General features: G+C 46.9%; 1 protein-coding gene across 2 annotated transcripts in view; it reads right to left on the bottom strand.

Moving 5' to 3' along the window:
• LOC126526163 (monocarboxylate transporter 12-like) overlaps positions 1–14,931 on the bottom strand; it is a 39,723-nt gene extending 24,792 nt beyond the window's left edge. For both annotated transcript variants that reach the window (XM_072283999.1, XM_055068009.2), the window contains exon 1: positions 14,550–14,931. In XM_072283999.1, the coding sequence (XP_072140100.1) occupies positions 14,550–14,769 (220 nt within the window). In that variant the 5' untranslated portion in view covers positions 14,770–14,931. The remainder of the gene's footprint in view (positions 1–14,549) is intronic.
• Between the last annotated feature and the right edge of the window lie 610 nt (positions 14,932–15,541).

The following is a 15,541-nucleotide window of genomic DNA, read 5'->3' as shown; positions in this document are numbered from 1 at the left end:
TGCAAAATATGGGCAATTCCGCGATCTCAACTATGGGGCTCAGCGCTTTGCATTTGACGGAAATTATTTTTGCAGACTGCGTTCCACGGAAGCCTCATTTTTCATCTACAGAAAAGTGTGCGTCAACTTTTTACGTTCTACTTTCACTGTAAACTGAATAATTTTTTTTTCACAGTGTGCCGACGGCGCTAACACGAGACAGAGCATTTCAATTAACTCTGGCGCTTCCGCGGCAAAGAAAACAACCAGCGTCATCCTTCAACTATGCGCCATCACAACTCCCCTCTCCCGCAACGCTTTTGACGAACTGGTTGCCTTCTTAGACTTTGTCTCGCTACGCTTTTGGATTTTCTTCGGCTACCGCGGGGATTAACGGCACAACATGCGGCAGTCGGTCTCGCCGTGCGTGGCTTCGTTTGATTACCTCGGAGGCTCGGAAGTTCTGGCGATTACTTTGTGCTTACACGCCCAGCGCATGTAGGACAATTACTCTTACATTCGTTAATATTTCCTCATGTTGGTGCCCTTGACAAGGTAAGTTGCCTGGTGGTGTGAGGGCTTTACCGCCGCGACTCTCAATGCGCGTGAAATGAAGGGAAGACAGGATGGCCTCGCACCGGACAGCGGCGCTCCGTGATGGATGTCTTCGACTGAACTTCTGGCGATGCAGCAGCTGGATTATGTTAGTTGAGGAGATTGCAGCACACCATGGGAGACACGGAAATATCCCGGTCCATACGGCTGTGCTACAAATAAACATGTCACCTCAACCTTCGGCGCGCTTGTCAACATGTGGCCACTGTGTTGCTGCAAGTGTGATGTTACTGCTGTTTCGAAGACGTTAGACAAAGTGCGCGCTGCATATGCGTGTCCGGAAAGGCACGAGATTATGTCGCGAAATTTCCGTGAAGATGGTACGAAAGCGACGGGAGGGAACATTGCGTTCGGGCTGTACTACGTACAAGGTAAACAACAGTACTCCTTATTCGTGAGCCCTAAGGAGCTGTTTTGTAGCGATGTGTTTTGCAATGCGAATGATATTTCACGCTACGTCAGTGGTCAGGGCTACGCTGTGACCACGATAAATATAACTGGATCAGCTGGTCGTGAGGCGAATACGAACCTAGCGGAAGGCATCGCTACAAATAGCTTCCTTCTTTTGTTTCTCCTGATGGATTACGCGACATGATCGCATGCCTTGCTTTTTTTTATGCCCGAGAGAGAGTCGTGGTAACCTGTGCGAGGCAGGACACACATATGCAGCGCACACTTCGCCTAAAGTCTTCGAAACAACAGCAACGTGACAGTTGCCGCAGCCAGGGCTGGGCAAAGTTATGTGGCAATTGCATCATCCCACGATACACGATACTCTTGCAACAAGTATTTGTGATACAGATACAAGATACTACAGCAGCTATTGTATCCGATACGATACTTTCCATTTGTATCTTTAGATACCTCGATACATTCGCAAGTTTCTTGTTATAGATCTATATAATATAGCAGCAAGCGTATGCAAAAGAATGTTTCCTTGGAAATTTCTTAACTCCGACCGACTTTATTTGGTCGGAGCTTGAAATTAAATATCTGTTGGTATCTCGACATTGTTGTCTTTCTTGCTCAGGGTAAAATATATTCATTTAAAAACAATATGTGAAAGCCACCAAACGCAAGGGAACTCCATTTTTGCATTCTTCACACTTCGTAACAAAGCGCCATGCAAGAGAGACTTTGATAACGACACAACAGCGGTATTAGAATTTGCTCGCACGATGCCGCACGCATTGGCGCAAGCAGCACATTATAGTGGATACGCGAAAGTGTCATGGCAACGACGCAACTGAATACAAGAAATGAAGAAAACAGAAGCCCGGCTGCTTACAGACGTTCACGAGCCTGTTTTTGTCGAGACTACGCGACCACCAGCACGTGAATTTGCACCTCCGATAGAGACGCGCAGACCACATCGCCTTCCCTCGCTGGAGGGTTCTGGAAGTAAAATAAAGGGGTGTCGCTTTCTTTAGCTTCGTTAAGGCGGCTTAGTGGCAGCAGTATAAGCTTGAGAAGCAGAGTTCAGACAAAGTTTATAGCTTCCCACGGTGATGTTGCGATAGCCAGTATCGTGTACCTTACGATACACGATACTTTCTTTTATGTATCGGAAATACAGTTACTGATACACGTCTTTCAAGGTGCATCATGACACAGATTCAGGATAACCAAAGAGCATCGAATACAGTATCTAATGCGTGTGCCTTCGATACTGCCCAGAACTGGCCGCAGCACAGTGGCCACAAGTAGACGCGCGCGGCAAAGGTTGAGGCGACATGTGCCACTGTAGCACAGGCGTATGGGGTGGGGTCATTTCGATGTCTCCTACGGTCTATGTGCCATCTCATCAACACTCGTAATCCCGCGGCTGCGTCGCTAAACGCTGAGTCGAAGACGTCGATCACGGAATGACGCTGTCCAGTGCGCGTTGGAAACCGTGGCGAAAAGCGCTCACATCACCCAGGCAACAGTCACCTCATCAACGGCACTAACAATAGAAAATATTGTTACAGTGCATTTGCACATGACCACGCACGCAAGAGGGAGACGAACAGGAAGTGGTGAATAGGAACAGTAGCTGTTACCTTTGTACCAGTCTCCGAGTTTAGCACTAAATGTTTCCTATGTAAATAGTGATACATACGTTTGTGCGTCAGGCTTCCTCTTCGTAACATTTGGGGGAATCGCGGAATAACGACTCATAACGGGGCTTCGCAGTGGCCGCCGCTTTAACAGTGGCCGCCGTTTAACTGAGTAACAATGGTGCTGATGGTGGCAATAATTCAAGCGCCCTAATTGACTTCTGTTTCTTCCTTTTCAGGCAAAGCAAAGGACATCTAAAAGCAGCCAATCATTCCAAATCTCAACCAATCCTTCCTCTACCAATCTTCCTCCGTTGGTGCCTGGGTCGGCAACGCTTGCATCGACTTTCGCACTCACGCATCCGCGTGATCAGGGAACGGTCTGTAGCACCGATGGCGCCGACGTCGCCGGCTGGCTGGAGATGTATGATCAGGTGAGCAGCCACAACAAATGGGATCCCACAATGATTCTGGCGAAGATAATTTTTTACATTGCGGCAACAGGGCAAATGCGTGGAACCGGCAGCATGGTGGAAGCGCTTACCAGTTTCCTACTGCTTACGCAGGTTGTCTGGGTGCGCGGTTTCTCGGCAGCGATTCTTGCAGCAACCCTTCACGGTGACGGTTCGCAACCAAGAACCCCGGCGGATATTCCTTCAGTAGTCTCTCTAGCATCCATTCACGACGATGTGTACCTGGTGCGCCCCTCGAGCAGATCACTGCTTGACTTCTGTTCGGAAACACTTCAAATGCGCAACCCCCCACCGAATTCGACGTTTTCTGTTACTCAAGTATGCAACAATGTGCACCCCGTGACACTGACTGTCACCTTTTCCTACAAATAGTCTGCAACGGCATTTCGGCGATGGGGCGTGGAACCGGTAGCATGGCGGAAGCGCTTACCAGTTTCCTACTGCTTACGCAGGTTGGTGCTCTCGAAACTTTTTGTAAGACACCATGTTCTGTCATGCCGGTTCCACCCCAAGTGCTGTTTTCTATGTTTGCATCATGGTCGCATTCGAAGAGAAGGCAGCCGACACGGCAGTTCGTTGTTTTTCGTAGTTCAGCACTTTATTTGCTGCTTTTATTGCTGTGTGGCGGTGATATTGCCGTTAACCCAGGGCCAACTGATGCGCAATTTTAAAAGATCCTAGACGGTCAAAGTAAAATAATGTCGAAGTTAAATTCTATCGAAGAAAAACAAAACCAATTGACCCTAGATGTCACAGACTTGAAGGCTCGTATTTTTTCGCTAGATGTTAAGATTGGCAAAGTCGATGACGTACGCAATGCTGTCGCAACAATGGCAGACCAACAACAGGGTGATCGTGCTACAATGATCGCTCTCACCCAAAAGATTGACGATATCGTGAACAGGCAAAGAAGGAACAATCTGGTCTTCCACGGGTTGGATGATTCATCCCCGAAAGAGACAGCAGCCGAATCTGAAGAACTTATTGCAGAATTATGCAGAAGCAGGCTTGGCGGCACAAGCCTGAGTATTGAGCGTGCGCATCGTATAGGGACGCATACGACAGGGAAGCCACGTCCAGTCACTACGTTCCCTCCTCGCGCACCCATTATGGGAAAGAAAAACTTGACTACGCCCTGGCAACTGCACTAAATGAGCTAGACCGGAAAGGTGTGGACGTTCTGGCCCTTACTAACAAAACCTTATTTGACCTGTTTGTTTGACTGTATCGAAACTGCTTATGCTTCTAATTGTTCTTGTAATTGTCATTTGTGATCGGACTGTCTTATCATTTATTTTCTGATATGTTTATATAACTGAATCAAGATAACAAATCGTCGTGTCACTGCTGTTGTAAGGGGTGGCTAGAGCTTGGTCAAGCTGCACATATGCAGCTTTTTTCTCTGGCCCCCTATTTTCGCAGTAACAATGTATTGTCTGCGGCGAAAATAAAACTTGATTGATTGATAGCAAAATTTTGTTCCTATGAATCCCGTCAGTCGGTGCTGTTGAACGCTTACAAATTCAAAGGCACCAGTTATAACATATCTGAAGATTTTTCACAATCTGTCGGGGACAAAAGAAAGAAGCTATGGGACTATGCGAAGTTGAACAAGCGGGAAGGGGACAAGGCTGTTTTGAAGCATGATACGCTTTACCTGCGGGGAAAGCGCTTTCGGCTCGATCGGGCAACAGGATATTTGGTTCAGCAGTGACCTTCGCATTAGCGTGCAACAGGATGGGCTCTCAGGGTTCTAATCATAAATTGCAGGAGCATAAAGAATAAAATTGACAAATTTCAATGTCTGCTACGTACCCTACAGCCCACGGTAGTGCTGGGCACTGAGTCATGGCTGGATTCTTCGGTTTTAGATTCTGAAAGTTTTCCGGCAAGCTACTAGTGTTTTCGGCGTGATAGAAATTATAATGGTGGAGGTGTCTTTATTCTTGTAAGTAGTAGAATACATTCCGTTCATGTGGCAAGCCGACTACTTGATATCGAGGCAGCTTTTGTAAGATTCGGCTGGTAAATGGAAAAAGCATGGCGTTCGGCTCCTACTACCGTCCACCAAGCGCGTCGTATGAGCAGTTCATCAAACTTTCTGACTTATTGGAGTGTTTGAAAAATGACCGTGTCTTGATCGGAGGGGACTTTAACCTACCTGAAATTGACTGGTCATGTGCAGTTCCCAGGAAATCTGTTAGTGGTGGTCTGTACTCCTCGTTTTTTGATCTAATGGACACTCATGCATTTTAACAATATGTCCTCAGTGCGTCGCGTGATGATGGTACTGGCCATGTCTTGGACTTGCTGTTGTGTAACGGGTCTGGTATTATATCAGACGTTCATGCACTACCTGGATTGAGCGACCATAATATTTTTATTGCTGACGTTAGTGTTACAAATGTGCCAATGGAGAAAAAACTGCCTAGAAAAGTGTTCTTGTATAGTAAGGCTGATTACTGTTCTATAAATCAGTCGTTAGATTCGTACTTCCCAACGTTTGACACATTAGCGGATGACTTGAGCGTTGAACAGTTGTGGGAAAGCTTTAAGAAAAAGCTCTTCTATCCTCGAGATAAATTCGTTCCAACTCGGATGCTTTCATCTAAACGCGATAGAGATAAACCGTGCTTTAGCGCATCTTGCTGCGCAGGGTGCAGAGGGTATACTTAAAGTATAAAAAACACAGGTCCCTGGAAAACTTATCCAAACTAAAGAGGCTAAAGTTTGATTTTGAGAATTCAGCCAAATCGGCTAAGGAATCTTATTTTGCTCGTCTTGGGGAACGGTTGGTAGAAGATCCCAAAGAATTTTGGAAGTATATTCGGCATAGTGGACAGAACGACAATTCTGTCCCTCCTCTTGAATACTTAGGCACGGTACTTGATGATGACAAGCGCAAAGTTGAAGCATTTGGTAGTTATTTTTCTTCTGTGTTTAGTAATTGCCAGTTTCTGGTTTTAAGTCTCGATTTTTCGCTATGCAATGAAGAAATGCCCGAAGTTGAGTTTGCTTTGGAAGGTGTACGCAAGCTATTACTAAATGTTTCTCCCAGAAAGGCGAATGGACCAGACGATATAGCAGCAGCAATGCTTTGTAGTTGTGAATCGTTATGCCTGTATTTACGCCGTCTTTTTCAAAAATGTTTAGACATGGGTGCCATACCTACCGAATGGAGATTGGCAAATGTTGTGCCTGTACACAAAAGTGGGCCTAAAAACTGCATTGAGAACTACAGACCGGTGTCTTTGACTAGTATTACATGTAAAATAATGGAACCCGTTATATATAGTTGTATTAGGTCACATCTAGTTAAAAAGAGTCTATTAAATGTAAACCAACATGGGTTTCGGCAGGGTTTTTCTTGTACTACGCAGCTTGTAGAATTCACTCACGATTTGGCTCAAGCAATAGACAAAAGGCAGATAATTGATTGCATCTTTCTAGATTTTCGTAAAGCATTTGACGTTGTGGCTCACGACCTACTTATTAGCAAATTACACGCCTACAAGTTGCACAAAAAGGTAATTGCATGGATATCTGAATATCTTTCACATATACAACAGTCTGTGGTTCTCAATGGCATCTCCTCTGATCTTGCTGCAGTGACCTCTGGAGTACCCCAAGGCTCTGTGTTGGGGCCCCTCTTATATTTATTATATATAAATGATATCTCTAATGGTATTACGTCATCTTTCAGGATGTTTGCAGACGACTGCGTAGTATATAGGGTTATTGATAGTGATTCCGATTTTTATGCACTTCAGAGTGATTTAGACAAACTTTCGACTTGGTGTGCGAAATGGGAAATGTCACTTAACGTTTCAAAATGTTTAAACATCACCTTTACAAGCAAACATTCATACAAGACATACGAGTACAAATTAAATAGCGTTACTCTAAGCAGGGTTACGGAATGTAAATACTTGGGAGTTTGCTTTACCTCGGATTTAAGGTGGAACAGGCATGTACAGGAGGTAAGAAAGAAGGCGGCACGAAAGTTGGGCTTCCTCCGTCGAAATGTAGGCCAATTACCTAGTAAATTGAAAGAACAGCTGTATTTTACTCACGTACGTTGGGTACTTGAGTACGCTTGTATCTGCTGGGATCCTTATACGTGTCAGTTAGTCGATTTACTTGAAAAAATGCAGAGTAGGGTGGTTCGATTTGTTCTTGGTAATTACGACAAAAACCTCAGTATTACCGAAGGCAAGCGCAGACTTTATTGGCAAGATCTAAAGGATAGAAGAAAGTGCCTCAGACTCAAATTTTTCACAGTGTTTACTATTCAAAAATAGGCATTGACAGGAACAAATATATTAAATTACCATCGTACAATTCCCGTAGAAGAGACCATGCCTTGAAACTCCATGAATTTCCTTTTAAGGGTGACACCTTGCGTTATGAATGTTTTTACAGGACCACGAGGGCGTAGAATGCTCTCCCGTCTCGTATTGTTGGCACACAATGTAATGAAACGTTTTACCGCTCTTTGTGTGTTGAAATGAGTGTCAACTGATGTAGATATGTATGTACCCCCCTGCTGTAATGCCTTCTAAGGCGATGCAGGTGCTCAATAAATAAAAATAAATAAATAAATAAAGTCACGAAGCAGAACTCCGTGAGTGAAAGACCTACAAACAGAAGCTGCGAGATCTCTTTGGAAAACCGTTGGGTCGGAAGGTCATCGCCAAGGAGGAGCTGGCACCATGAGTTCGAACATCCACCGAGGGTTACGTCTCCTATATACAAGACGTGCTGTCACTCTGCCGCGAGGCCCACAGTCAAACGCCCGAGTCTAAAAATGTTGGGCATATCTTAAAAGGAACCGCCGATTACGCCTTCTATCTAATGATTGTAAGAACTGTGCTGCAAATAATGACGTTATTACGGAGTGCAAGCGTTTCGAGTAGGTGAAAAGGCGTCGTATTTATCAGTAATTTTCATGGCTTCCCAATACGACTGCAACATCATCTTGTGAAGACCGTCAGGACTCTTCTGCTAGGCAGCAGTAGCAGCCTTCAGAGCAGGTGACGAAGGCTGTGTGCCGTGAGCTGGAAGGCATGTGTCCTGCTGCTCTATACCCACCTGTCAACAATGAATGCGCTCCTATGGTTCCCCTTGTTCAGGCTATCGCGCACCAAGAACACACCAATGTGGACTTTCAATCAGTTTAGACCATAGCCAGTTCCCGGCCGACCGAACTTCCTTCGCTCCTGCATACCCAAAATCCATGGGTGCCTCGAGGTTCTCGCAAAATGGAAGAGTGGCTACCACCGGATGACCGACCTATTCGCTTCAGTTGTAACCGCGTTGGTCATGTCGCCCGATATTGTTGCAACCACTGGTCCACAATGTCGTTATCGAACAGCCCTCGTGTAAAAAAATTAAATTATGGGGTTTTGCGTGCTAAAACCACTTTTTGATTATGAGGCACGCCGTAGTGGAGGAATCCGGAAATTTCGACCACCTGGTGTTCTTTAATGTGCACCTAAATCTAAGTACACTAGTGTTTTTGCATTTCGCCCCCATCGAAATGCGGCCGCCGTGGCCGAAATTCGATCCCGCGACCTCATGCTCAGCAGCCCAACAGCATAGCCACTGAACAACCACGGGGGTAGCCCTCGTCCAGACGGTAGTTTTCGTCATTTCCAACCGCAAGGCCGGCCGAATCATCACGTCAGTGACGGTACTACCGCATGGCGCCGTCGTTCACCGTCGCCGAACAGTCACCAGTCGCCTTCACCGCAAAGTCGTCGCCCGTCGTCCAGGTTACCCCAGTCCTGTCGCTTATTGCCGTTTTTCCAACCTGGGTGCGTACCTCTGGAAAACTAACCGATGGAGCTCCCGGAGGTGAGCTGCAGTGTCGACGTCTTCGCCAAAGCCTCTCATCCTAGCGACCAGACACAATATAGTCGACGAAAAAGTTGACGGTGTACATGTCTCAGCGCCTGTTGAGACTGTAGCCCATATCTCGGTAATAAGCAACAATCTTCGTTGCTGCCTGAAGAAGGTCTTCCAACTTGCCGCATCCCGTGTTATCAGGGTCGCCGATGGACAACGCCCATTATTCTTGGTATATATGTACTGCCAAAAAAACAAAAAACAGTCGGTGGTTTCAACGCGTCCGTTTTATTTGCTGTTCTTGAGTGGTGTGCCCATGACTTGATCTTCGGCCTCGGCTTCTTATCAGACTATTTAGCATTGATTGACTGCTGTGCTGGCCTCCTCCAATTCGACCCAGCAAATCACTGCGGTCCTCTAAAATTGGCGGAGCCTCGTTCATGTTCCGCAGACTTCATATGGTGGCTGCCTCAAGTCTCCATGTATATACCTCCGACATGCTCCCCATCTGTTCCTGACGGTGACTATGTGCTGACTCCTATTATCAAAGTTCCCCTGCTACGCACAGTTAGCGCTCCTCATACCATTTTGACTATTGCGGACAACCGCGTATTCGTTCCCAATTTAAAGTTTGGTTCATGTACTTAAGTTATCCCCGGAAGGCATGTCGCGCAGCAACGCTTCTCCGATCGGCGATACCGCCATCTCTGTATCGGATATTCCGTCCTCGTCTGACGCCACCTGCTGTCGGATCCCGGCATATTTTCAAAGATGATCGCTCAGGACCTGCTTCCTGAAGAGGCTGCGGATCTCTGTCGCGTCCTCGTGTCTTATCGCGACGTCTCTGACATTGAGGATCGCCCGCTCGGACAGACTGCCGTTGAGACCCATAAGATTAACAACGGTGATGCTACTCCTATGTGCTGACGTCCCTATCGCGTGTCTCACGCAGACAGCCATGTTATCCAAGCTGAAGTAGTCAAGATGTGTAATTGTGCCCTCTTCGAGCCGTTAGGCATCACCGGTTTTCTTGGTGAAGAAAAAGGATGGCAGCTGGCATTTTTGTGTCAACTATCATCAACTGAACAAGATCACGAAAAAGGATGTGTACCCTCTTCCGCGGATTGATGACGCTCTCGACTGCCTTCGAGGATTCAAATACTTGTCTTCAATCGACCTCCACTCCGGTTATTTACAGATTGCGGTTGATTAACTAGACCGTGAGAAGACCGTTTCGTTTCACCGAACGGCCGTTAAAATTTTAAGATGATTCATTTCGGACTTTGTAATGCCCCAGCAACTTTCGAAAGGATGATGGACTCTCTCCTTCGGGACTATAAGTGGTCCATCTGCCTATGTTATCATGTCATCGTGTTTCCTCCTACGTTTGACAGCCACCGCAATCGCTTGGCCAAAAGTCAATCAAAATGTTTGTGCTCCATGGCGAAATTCTTTATCGACGCAACATCAGCTCTGACGAACCAGACTTACTGCAACTTGTCCCTGATTTTTAGCCGCCCCTTGACCAAGGCCTTGAAGTCTTTAGGGAGGCTGGCCTTACCCTTAACTGTTCTAAGTGTCAGTTTGGACATCACGAAGTCAAAGTTATTGGCCACCTTGTCAGTGCTGCCGGTATACATCCTGATCCTGATAAGATTCATGCAGTCAAGAACTTTGCTGTACATTGATCAGCAAAAGACGTGCGCCGCTTCGTGGGCTTATACTCCTATTTTGGTCAGTTTGTTGAATATTTTGCGGAAATCGCACTACCACTGACGAAATTTCCCAAGAAGGACATTGTGTTTTTTTAGGACCACGGGCAAGCTGACGCCTTCAACACCCTCATCCGCTTGTTGAGAACGCCTCGCATATGAGACAATTTCGGTCCATCTGCACAAGCTCAAGTTCGTACAGACGCCAGTGGCCATGGCATAGGTGCTGTCCTCGCCCAACAGCAAAATGGAGACGAGCGTGTCATTGCCTATGCCACTCGTCTTTGTCCCCTTCATAGCGCAATTCATCACCGAGCGCGAGTACCTCGCTCTGATGTGGACCGTGGCTAAATTTAGCCCTGCTTGTTTGGTTGGCCATTTTCTGTCATCACGGACCACAATGCTCTGTGCTGGCATTCGTCAATGAAAGACTCGAATGACCGCCTTGGTCGCTGGGCACTCAGACTTCATGAATATTCTTTAATTGTGATCTATAAGTCCGGCCGCTTACATCTGGACCCTAACTGCATGCTTGTCTTGTCACCCCGTCTAACCTCCTCACCACGATAAACTGGATCACAACAATTCCCTTCTGGACATTTCTGACTTTCGCGAAATAGTTATTGAGCAGCGAGAGAACGGCTCTCTAAGGTCGATAATCGAGTGCTTGACTTATGACCAATCAGATCGCTCAATCAAAATGTTTGTGCTCCATGGCGAAATTCTTTATCGACGCAACATCAGCTCTGACGAACCAGACTTACTGCTACTTGTCCCTGATTTTTAGCCGCCCCTAACCATTTGATGTAAACTGCCCTAATGACGCGAGTAGGGTGAGGTATCCCATTGGCTGCCCAGGGCGCGTCCTCGCTAATTTTTCCAACATTATGGTGATCAAATGTTGCTCGCAGTAGTTGCAACGTTAGGTCATTTGCTTCTATAAAAAAGAAAGAGACCGAAAGAGAATGCACAAGAACAATTTCTCACTACACTTAAGCACTTCCGGCAAACAGGAAACGTCGTCTGCTCGTGTTACAACGTGCTCCATGTTGACGATAGCTCCGTGGTCAATGTCGGTATCAGTCCCTTCGCAAGCACCACAATTCGCCTTTGTTGTGTTGTGGGCTGCAAAAGTAGTGACTGTCAAGCTGCGACATCGTGTCCCTCTGCAAGGCAGCAGACGTGCGGAGTGACTGCAGCGCATCGAACTCTCGCTATCCGATCGGCGGCAGGATTTCCGCATTCGCGGCCGTCACAGTACACCGGAGGATTGCTAACACAATAGCGTTTCGCGAGTCCGGTGTGCGGGTAAATGCAAGCGCAAAGGGACTGGACCTGGCCGTTTGACCGTGCCGTTTTACGGGATGAGCAGAAGGGCAAACGTGAATGGTCTGCAGGGTGCAGCCACCTGGTGGGACAGAGCTCAACTAAACACATTAGCAGTAACGAAGTGCACTCTTCCTTGCTGCTGGCGTAATTTTTTCGCTGGAACGTAATTGTCAACACGTTGTTTTTGTAAATGTTTAAAATGTTTTGCACTTGGTTAGAGAAATATTTTCTCTTTGTTTGGCTGGTTAAGCTCTGCGCCACCTGCGGCGGGACCATGCCGACCGATCAGGCCGCTCATGTACGTCTACGCTGAAGTTCCTTCATCAGCTTGAGTTCATGCATCCACCCATCCTTCGAAAGGCCGAGTTCACCTGTGGTTACCGGAATATCAGACCCGTTCGGCGCTGCGACAGAATGCTCGCAACCCACGCTGCTTCGATAGCTATCGCTTGGGGTAGACTGCTAAGCAGCTGGTCGAGAGGTTGGAGAGGCCTTGTGCGCTCGCTCCTAGACAACCGGAAGTAGACGACACGACACGGTTCACTGACACTTCAGAAGAACTTCACTTTGGCCTAGTTGGTGTTTACTGCATATCATATTGACCGCAAATAAAGACGGGGAGAGAGCCAGCGAAGGTGGAGCTTAGCCCCAATCACTCGGCGAACGAGTAGAGGAGGAGAAAATGCATGGCTATGGAGGAGGGTTACTTGTAATCGTCTGTGACTCTCTTAATATGAGACGCTTCACACAAACTGTGGTGCGAATGATTAATTTTAACTGTACACTACCCGCCTACAAAATATTTCCGAACCGTTTCAGGGGCCCTTTAACTGAAGTATTCGCTCTTTAGCATTAGTGCGTTGGTAGCGTCTGCGTGTAAACATGCGCAAGCTTCAAGAGGCGGATGCCGAAATAAATAGTCCTCCTGTATATATGTGAGTCTGCGTTTGACTATTGAATTTGTACATTCATCAGCTGCTATTCATATTGCATTCGCATTAAAAAACTTTGATATTCTCCCACCTCTACGTAAAAATTCATTCTAAATGATGTGCCCTGAGAACGAAATGCCTTTTAATTCACTCAATCTTCTATGACTGCGGATACCGAGCTTTCGACCAATATATTCTACACAGAGAAATATTTATACTAATGTGCACATTTCTCATTAACACAAGTAACCCCCGCTCTTCACCTTAGCCCATGGAAATAGCAAAGAGGTGTAGGTTACATTGTAGATTTGTTTTTTGTAGCTGGAACTGAGCATAGACATTTTGACATTTAGAGGAGCAATGTCGACTTGGCTTCAGCTGAGGCACCCGCGTAATCCGTTTCACGTACTTTTTCTGCTGTTGTGGTGGAGCTTGGGTACGGACGCCTGACGGAATAGACTCAATACATTCGAATCAAACTCAGGCGAATCTGAAGGTCTGAGAAACCTGCTGTAGACGGGTCCATCAAGCTACATCGCACGCTTTCATAGGAAATTCGAAGCGGTGCATGTCATATGAACTGCTTAGCCCAGTCATTGAATCGCAGCAGGGCAAACTGTTTTCTGCTTTTCTTGCTCACTTACATGCACGACGCTTCTTAAAGCATTGCTTTTAAACATAATCTGCTCGATGTGGCACTCGTCCCTCCTTTCCTTCTAAAGCATATTCTATCACAGAAAAAAGTGAAAATAAATTCAGGTCGATATTCCAAAGCTTTCTTTTGTATGTTTCCGCCCTTTAAGCTGAGATTTGCTCTAATTAAATGTCCGTATATCCGTCATCACGGTTCACTGACACTTCAGAAGAACTTCACTTTGGCCTAGTTAGTGTTTACTGCATACCATATTGACCGCAAATAAAAACGGGGACAGAGGGAGCGAACACATAAACAGCACGGGCGGTAACTTTCAACTGTTTTATTCACGGCAGCCCGTGGGCATATATAGGCATATAGAACATGCGCAGATCGCAGCAAACAAGAACACTCATCAGGCTAGCGTGGAAACCAATTATAAAAAAAATCTATTTCCGATTAAAACAATCTAATAGAGGTGTCACTAACACAGTCTAGACCTTTCTTTTTTATGTGATAAGCCTCCATCAGTTGCAGTGACACTTGCTTTGGCAGACAGACCTGTCGCAAGCGCTTTATTTTTGTGATGATAGGCCCGTTCAATAATCCTGACCAAATGTCTGGACAAGATGTTCATACAAAAGCTTGTCCTAGATTTTTCTATTTCAGATCAATAGCGAAGGTCTTCGTACGGCATCCGTGATAGTAATTACATGTGAAATTTAGCTGTGCTTGGTCGGCCACCTCTAGGGCAGTGTGGAGGCATCGATTTCCAAGCGCTGTCGGAAGGTGGAGCTACAACCTAACTGAAGTGAGAGTAATGATTGAACTATCACACACGCCTCTTCCGGAGCTCAATTCCCGGATAACCGTCAGTGAAATGACGATTGACGCCGAACGGGACGTCATACGAAAGTTATCCCCGGACTCGATCGAATGACAATAACGTCTCAAGCAGCTCACAAAAATGGGCGATGTAGGCGACTCACATGCCAAAGGCAGCATGCTCCCGCTAAGAGTGACGGGCCACGACGCCTGCTCCCTGCTCACGCCAAAGGCTTCGACGATGCCGTAGAAGAACACGCCGCTCACGCTTATGGTTGAGAGGGTGAGGAAGAACAAGGCACTGCAGAAGGCGGCCGTCACCCAGCTGCGTCGCGAGTCCACTCCGAACACGGGGTCCTTCTTGAGCCGCTCTTCCGTCGACATGCTCGGCACTGAGTTGACTGCAGCGCAACGACGCTCTGCGCCGCCGTTTCACGCGGCGACCGTGGAAAGCAGCAGCTGTATCTGCTCGCGATACGCGCTTGCGGACATTTGTTCAACAGCGACCGAGCAGCGGAGAAAGTCCCTGCTGCAGTCAATCGAGAAAGTCCCTGCTGGTTGTGCGTCTGCCTCGGTGCTCCGAATACTCTGTGGCGCGATAGCGATAACGTTCTTCAGAGATAAAACAAAGTGTCGCCTCAGACAGGTTGAAGGTGCGCAGATTTGAGCGTAGTCATGCTGTCTTATGAGCATTTGGAGCAGTCCCTTTGGTAAAAATGTTTCTTCCTGGCTGTTGCGAGCGAAAACCGAGATCTGATTTTGAGGCAGGCTGTCATAATTTTGAATAATTTTGAACCCCAAGGGTTCTTTAACATGCACCCAGTTCACGGTATGCACCGCTGCCTTTGCAGGTTGGCGCCTTTGAAACGCGGCCTCCGCGGCGGGGAGTCTGACCCACAAACTTAGCAGAGCAACGAAATAGCCACTAAGGCACCGTGGGGCAGGGTTGGTTTGCCCTTAACGAGTGCCAATTTTTACTTTTATTCCGATAGCAAATAACGGATACTCCCGACATATTTTTGCGGCTGCCATCGCCGAGATGTTCGGTATACCGTTGCCGCATGGTGCATGTGCGAGCGAAAGCTCGTGAGCTCGTGATCGCGGCTCAATCGAGGGCACGCAAGGGTGAAACCTGAGCGGAAGCGCGCCGTCTTCT

The sequence above is a fragment of the Dermacentor andersoni genome, chromosome 8 (genome assembly GCF_023375885.2).
Source record: "Dermacentor andersoni chromosome 8, qqDerAnde1_hic_scaffold, whole genome shotgun sequence".
In the NCBI taxonomy this organism is placed as follows: Eukaryota; Metazoa; Arthropoda; class Arachnida; order Ixodida; family Ixodidae; genus Dermacentor; species Dermacentor andersoni.
This window is presented reverse-complemented; position numbering and strand designations above follow the sequence as displayed.